The 7,094-nt window shown below is 53.5% G+C and overlaps 1 protein-coding gene across 1 annotated transcript in view; it reads left to right on the top strand.

Moving 5' to 3' along the window:
* The first annotated feature begins 517 nt into the window (after positions 1 to 517).
* The window catches only part of Lad1 (ladinin 1), a 14,398-nt gene continuing 7,821 nt past the window's right edge, over positions 518 to 7,094 (top strand). Inside the window, exon 1 of the mRNA XM_021162673.1 lies at positions 518 to 936. Coding sequence (XP_021018332.1) covers positions 899 to 936 — 38 coding nt within the window. The 5' untranslated portion in view covers positions 518 to 898. The remainder of the gene's footprint in view (positions 937 to 7,094) is intronic.

The raw sequence follows: 7,094 nt of genomic DNA on the forward strand, positions 1-7,094 counted from the left end.
ATTCAGTAAGGAGGTAGGTTCCCGAGTGGAAAACAGTTGGTGCTGCGCTCGCCCACGGGTTCCCACGGGTTCCCATGGGTGGTGTCCGAGTTGCCTCAGGTTATTGCAGTATTAATCTCAGTTACGTATGGGCCCTCTTCCCACGGCACAGTTATACACCTGTGGGGTATCAAGGAACAAGGACCGTGCTTTTGGCGCATATGGTTTTTCATAGCGGTGTCCACTCTATTTTGGCGGGCTTGAGTCTCAGCTCCTTTGAGGAGGGGCTGGTTTTCTTACGCAGTGTCTGCTTATCTAAGCCGAGTCTTTCAGGTAGTTTCTGACCCCCGGGGTGTTTTCTAGGAGCCCCTTACTTCTTCACCGTTGCAGGCACTCTACACCCAAGACTACGGTACCTGATCTAACTTTTCTCCCTGCCTTCCAGCTCTTGGGTTTCTGCCGGCTAAGTCGATTTCCAGGCAGCGAGCTCAGCCTGACCCCGATCTTTGGGTTCCGCCCCCCTTCCCGACTCCCTGGCACTCTGGACCGCGACTCCTAGGGAAGACGCGGGCCGGCGCCGAGCTGGTCCAACTGGTTCTGAGCAGGAAGTCTCCCGCCCTCGCCCGGGGCAGCAGAGCAGCCCCGCGCTAGCCCCGGCTTGGGTGCAGCCCGCAGCTCGGTGCGACCGTCCCGCAGTGCGGCCGCGCGGGAGACCCGCCCCAGCGGCGATCTGCGCGGCTTTGTCTGGGACGCCCACACCTCAGAGGCCGCTCCCGGGGCCGGCGAATGGGAGCGCGGCGGCGCGGGGCCGAGCGGGGCTGAGATAAGCGGCCATGTGACCCTACCTGGCGCGGGGAGGGGCCGCAGGTGAGCGGCAGAGCAGGGAGCTCGGCACGCGGCGGCCGTGGGGCTCGGCAGCATGTCGGTCAGCAGAAAGGACTGGTCTGCGCTGTCCAGGTGAGTGCAGCCACCGGGGCCAGGTGGCCCGAGGCTGGGGGGTGGCAGTTGCGCCCCTTCGGATCTCCTCTCCTGGACACAGGCCTGCTCTCCGGACGAAGTGAGACACTGGTCTTGTTGCTTTTCGGTGGGGATAGAATTGAGACCAAACTCTGGTCGCCCTAGGTGACAGAGCGAGTGGTCTCCTTGCTCCTTCTCAGCTTCCTGTCCCCCTTAGGTCTTAACCAGTACGTTTAGGGTAAGGCTTTTCCGCAGCCTGGACAGCCCCGGGTGCTACTGTCTGTGAGGGCAAGGGAACGTTTTAGGGGGCTGGGAAAGTTCAGGAGTTATCCCAACACTTATTCTTGAGCGGACCCTCAGCCTCTGCGCCTCTGTTAAGAGTTTTAGAGTGGATCTGGGAAGTATCCTTTAGCCCCACCTTATGGAGTCAACAGAACCCGAGTGTGTGAATAGAATCAGAGAAAGTAGCACCCCCACCCCATCCCAAAGAGAGGCTCAAATTCTGAGCACAACATTTGGAGTGGTATCTATGCCACTTGGAGGTAAGATGTTATCCTTGTCTGCGCTACAATCTGTGTTTGTGAATCTCAATGGGTCAGAGAATATCTTTGCCATTTCTGCCTGCTGGACAGCCTATCAGGGTCAGAGAAGCCTAGGAGGGGTCAGTATCTAGGAGGCCGCCCCTCTCTTTGTGGTTCTTTTGGAGCTGCCCCTCCCTCTCCAGAAGTGTTGGAATGAGCATCCGTTCTTCCAATTCCTCACAGAGTCCCTAACTGGGAAGGCATCCTTTGTCCTAAAGGTAACAGAGGCTCCGGCCAGAGCCCTGTCCTTTCTATTCCTCAGGTTCCAGTCAGGGTAAAATTGGCCTCTTGGCTTCTCTCAAGTGGGCTTTCGGTCTTCAGGTCTTTTGTGGGGTCGGAGCTACGACTGCAGGTGCAGCCCAGTATGGGTACCACCTCCTATCAAGGCATCTCTCACACTGAGAGCTGCTGCCCCTCAGCACCTCCCTGAGGGCATCAGAGTCTTTCAGTCACAGTCTGTCACAGTTCATCCTTTGGTTTGAAGACTTCCTCCTCAGAGCCTTAGGACACTGCTCTGAAGTATGGCTGTCCCTCACCTCAGCCTCAGTGCAGAGAGGGCCATAGTATCCAGAGAAGGGGAAGGATAGGCTCCAAGGAGGGTGAGAACCAATGCTCTGGAAAGGGAGCCCACGCTGCCTCAGAGGTCAGACACACCCTAGGGAAGGTATGCGCCGAGGGTGGAGCTGGTGCGGGGGCAAGGCCTTGGACTCTGTGGGTCAGTGTGCACGGGGTTGGTGCGGGAGCGCCTTTGTCTCTGGGTGTGAACACAGCCATGCCTACGAATGCATGCTCAGATACGTGTTGTGTGTGTGACCTCTGTGTGGGGCAGCATGTTTGTGGCCTGTGTAGAAATGAGATGTCCCCGGGCAGCTGAGTCTGCTTCAAGGATGCTCCTTCTAAATGGTTGCTGAAGACGTTAGCTCTGTGTACTGTTAAAAATACAAAACAGATCCTACTTTCTGTAGGTGTGTGTGTGTCTGTGTGTGTGTGTGTGTGTGTAGGGGATCGTCTGGGAGGACTAGGACTTTTAATGGGAACCAGATCTGATGGTAGTTTGCCCCCTGCTCCATTGGGCATAGATTCGCATGGCTGCAGGGGTGGGGCCAAGTTCCCATGGGATGTCCAGGCTAAGTGGTAGTGAAGCCCTGCAGAACCAGTCCTGCTACCGTAGGACCCAGTCTGGCCTCCCTGCCCAGTCCCAGCCTTCATGGAAGCCCGTGGGCAGCTGCAGCTGCTGCCAACAGACTCCCTGATGAGGCACCTGGAACGTAGGACGGCTCCTGCTCCGTTCTCTCAGTGAGCAACAAACCTCAGCGGGCCATAGGAAAGGACTGTGAGTCACCATCAACCAGGCCTTCCAGGCTTACGGAGGGAGGCCTGTGCTGAGGGCGTGACAAAGGTGGCCTCAACTACAGCCAAGGCAGAGGTAGGGTGAGCCTGCACTCTCTGTCCTCGGCCATGAGGTTCAGAAGCTGCAGGCCTGGGTTGGGGCAGCGGTGAGCTGCTTGCCTTGCTTGGCCTTGTCCTTTTGTCCATGTGCTGACCTGGTGACCAGCGAGGATATGCCAGCCTGTCTGTGGGGGGTGAGGGGAGGATCTCAGAGCCATGGGACTAAGTGGCCACTGGTTAATAATTTCCTTGCCTGGCCCTTAAACAGCTCCCGCACGCCCCATGCTTCTCTGCATTCTCCCGATACCTTTCTCTAGACAGTCTGGTGCAGAAGGGACTTCAGACCACTCACCAAAGTTCCTCAGTGTGTGGAAGGGAAGCCGGAGGCCTGCCTGCTCGCAAACTAGACTGGCCCAAAGTCACAGCCACACCCAGGGTCCTCCCGCTGTTCCCCCCTTCCCCATGCCCGGCTCTTTGAACCCCAGGACCCACTAAATGCTGCTGGGGCATCTTAAGGTCCCTCTAGCTGCTTAAATCAGAGCAGCTGGGCTCTCATCTGCCCTGTCACAGGCTTCTTTGTGACCACTAGGGGAAATGGGTTCTATTCTTAAGTGTAACAGGGCAGTTATGTCTTTAGTCATCCAAGAGAAAGGGTGGAGTTGGTGAATCAGGAATGGGGAGGAACAGCAGCCTCACCTGGAGGCAGAGGGAAGTGTGTCCCCCAGTGAAGGCTGGGAGATGGGGAAAAGGGTGTGGAGGGGTGTGAGTCCTGAGCTGCTTGGCTGGGCTGCAGTGTCACCTGCCAAGTCCCCAGGCTGTGTTAGGGCCTGCGGGATCCACATAGGTCTTGGCGCTAGGGCTCCATGGTCACCGGCTTTCCCTAAATCTCTGTCCTCCCAGCTGTACCCTGAGCTTGGCTGCCCCTTTGTTCCTGCTGAGGGGAGCTCCCTGCTTCCTTCTGAATGCTCAGCTGTCATCCTCTGGTTTAGGGCCAGCACTCAGGCCCTAACCAGGACACGGAGGCATTTCTTTTCTGGCCCTTGGTGTCTGGGCTAGAGAGGAGGACACAGATGAGAGGTCTTGGCTCCTTCTTTTCTGTAGCTGTGCTTCGTGAACTCCTCAAAGCCTCCGGTTGGGTAGCACCACCTTGCTCAGAGCCTTGAACGGATGAACATCAGCGGTATTTGTGAAGCATTTAGAGCAGCCTCTGGTGCTGTAGTAAGTACCGACGCGTTAGTGCTCACCCATACCATTCACCTTCGTTTTTTTACTTTTTGATTTGTTTTTCACCATATTTGAATTCCCAGCCCCGTTCTAGGCCGCCAATAATTGATTTATTACTGGGATTTCAGCAATTGCACCTGCTAAGGAACCGACCTTTGTCCTTCCTCCTCCTCCACGTCGGTGCATTTCTCCCTTTAGAGGCCAATAATCTTTGATTATGAGAGATAACATTCTCCCCCCAGGGTGCGATGATGAGAGGACACACGTTTTGCTGGGTGTCAGGCATTAATTTCTGAGCAGTAGTGGTTGGTGATCACAGTGCCTTTCTTGACTGTTGGGGTCTTGGACACACTGACTGCTGGCCCTGACTTCTGTTGCCAGCTCTCACCCAGCCTGGTCATAAGTCATGTTTGAGGAGTCCTGGTCAGGCTGATGGCACTGCACTTAGGGCCCCAGTGGAGGGCAAACAAAATCCTTGCTTCCCCAAGGGCAGTGAGCAGCAGCTGAGAACAGCGTTGCTCATGGTCAAGGGATCCTGGAAGCTCCGGCCTAGCCCTGCTGGGTGTGGGCTGGGCAGTGTTCAGTCTCTTCTGGACATGGGCCCCCTCGGGAGGGTAGACGTTATTCCCAGTCTAGGACGGGGGCAGGGAGCAGGCAGAGTGGGAGAAGGAGCTGCGTCCTCATTTGCAAGCCAGCAGAAGTTGGCAGAGGAGGTGGGGCATCAGACCTGGCTAAGAGACTGTAGGTTCACGGTGTGGGAGGTGAATAAAGGAGCGGTCTGTAAAATATCCAGGGATCACAGGGCTCATGTGAAGGCCCAGGGGAGTCCTGTTTAAGATCCCTGGTCCCCTTTCATTTGCATTGAGGTGGAATACAATTGTGACTGAGATGTCCAGGGGAATTGATGTGGCCATCATAACTGGTTGAATTGGGATATTCCAGAAGGTTCTCTTCTAAGGTAGCTCCTTCCCTTGGGGGTGATGAGCAGACACACTCTTTCCTACATAGAAAGGGGTAGATTGCCTTCAGGGGCTCTGACTGGCTCTTTTGGTCACCATGTGATATACCAGAGGTCCCCGCTGCTCTGTCCTTACTACCCTGAGTAGTTCCTCTGCAGGCTGCCTCTAGCCTACCATCTTCCTTTGAGCATCTAGCTCTTACACCAGGGCTTTGCACTCATAACTCCCTCCTGGGACCCTGTGCCACCAGATATGACACCATTGGCTCCACCTCTTGAACAAAGTCTATACACCCAAGCTTTTCTCTCCTATGGACTGGGCCCTGGGTTTGTTTCCTTGTTTATTGTGTGAGCCCCCTAGCCTCCATGAAGAGAGATATGTTAGTTTCTTCCTGCTGTATTTTAGCTCCAAAATCATGCCCAGCCTGTAGGGCCTCAGAAAGCCTTTGTTTAGAGAATGTTGGCTGTACAGACGTGAGGCTTAGCCTGGGAAAGCAATCCTCTTCTTCAGCAGTGAAGAGGTGCAGGAAGTGACTTGCCCAAAAGCAAGGTGACTAGGAACCAGGTCCCCGAGCTGCCTTGCAGACACCAGAGTCCCACCCATGCATTTTAGATGCAATTCAGTTGCATACAAATTGTGAGTTTTGTGATAGTGTGTAGGAATTAATTACAATGACAGTGGTGGCCATCTTCCTCCTAGGGTTTTGATTTCCATCTCTGGTGGACACTCAGAAGCAATTTTTAAAAAACATAACTGACTAAGCCACTTTAAAAAGCCTGTTATCCCCTTTCGGAGAAACCTCATAAGTGTAATAGTTAAGTATGGCTAGTGAACTATACCTTAAGTCCAGCCTTATTGTAACAGATGTATAGGTAAGGTTCCCTTTGAGGAACGTTTTGTCTCTATTTCCTTCTTCAGCCGCAAGCCAACACAGCGTGCCTTTAACGAATTGCCTCTTCAAGGACAGAATTCCAAGAGAAAGGAATATGCCCACACCTACTTCCCTTAATACCCAAACTTGGTTACAGACTAGGGCTGCCTTTCTTAGAGCTGTTGAGTGGTTATGTGTTTTGATGGGTGGAGGGAAGCTGGGTCTTGGAAGGCAAGGGGGATAAAGATGGTGAGAAGGGCCGGTGCTGATTGGATTGCTGGGTGGCTGGGTGGCTGGGTGGCTGGGTGACTGGGTGACTGGATTAGTGGGAAGTTGTGTGACTGCCTGAAAGTGTCTAGTCAGTCCCACAAATTCAAGGTCACAGGAGAAGAAAGCATGCGTATAGTATGTGGAATCCTCCTTGCTGCTCCAGGCAAGTAGGAGACAGCTTTAAAAGTTGAGAGAGGCCCTGAGAAGGAAAAGTCTACTGTGGATCTCTCTCCATTGGATCTGGGAGTCTACCCTTACCCAACCATCAGAGGCTAAGGATTTTTGTGTGGGATGAGCAACTGTGAGGGAACTCCTCAGTTATTGTCTGTGGGGGAGTAAGAAGAGAAAGGGCATTGTCACGGCCACTTTCCTCCTGCCTCACCCCCCACCCCCCAACCCCCACCCCCCCGTCATCCAGAGTTGTTCTCTTGCCACAGTCAAACTCAGCACACACGGGGTTCTCAGCCAAGGGTACTGTGACTCCAAGGCACTATTTGATAATTCTGGGTAGTGTGTTTGCTTGTCACAACAGGGAGGGGGCTGCTGCTATGGCACCTAAGGGGGGCCATTCAGTATTTATAGTTCAGGGCAGCTATTCACAAGGAATTAGCTGGCTAAAATGTCAGTGCAGCCCACTGGGAGAAACTCTGAGCTAACAAGATCCCTCCTGTGTAGACAGGAGCTGCATGGAAAAGTTGAATTGTCCAGTAGCCACATTAAAGAAATAAAAGGGAAAAATTATATAATATGTCTCATTTGCTTTAATAGATTCAAAAGTGATCTTTTAAACATGGAATCAATGTACAATCTTTCTTTTCTTTTCTTTTCTTTCTTTCTTTCTTTCTTTCTTTCTTTCTTTCTTTC

The sequence above is a fragment of the Mus caroli genome, chromosome 1, assembly GCF_900094665.2.
Source record: "Mus caroli chromosome 1, CAROLI_EIJ_v1.1, whole genome shotgun sequence".
NCBI lineage: Eukaryota > Metazoa > Chordata > Mammalia > Rodentia > Muridae > Mus > Mus caroli.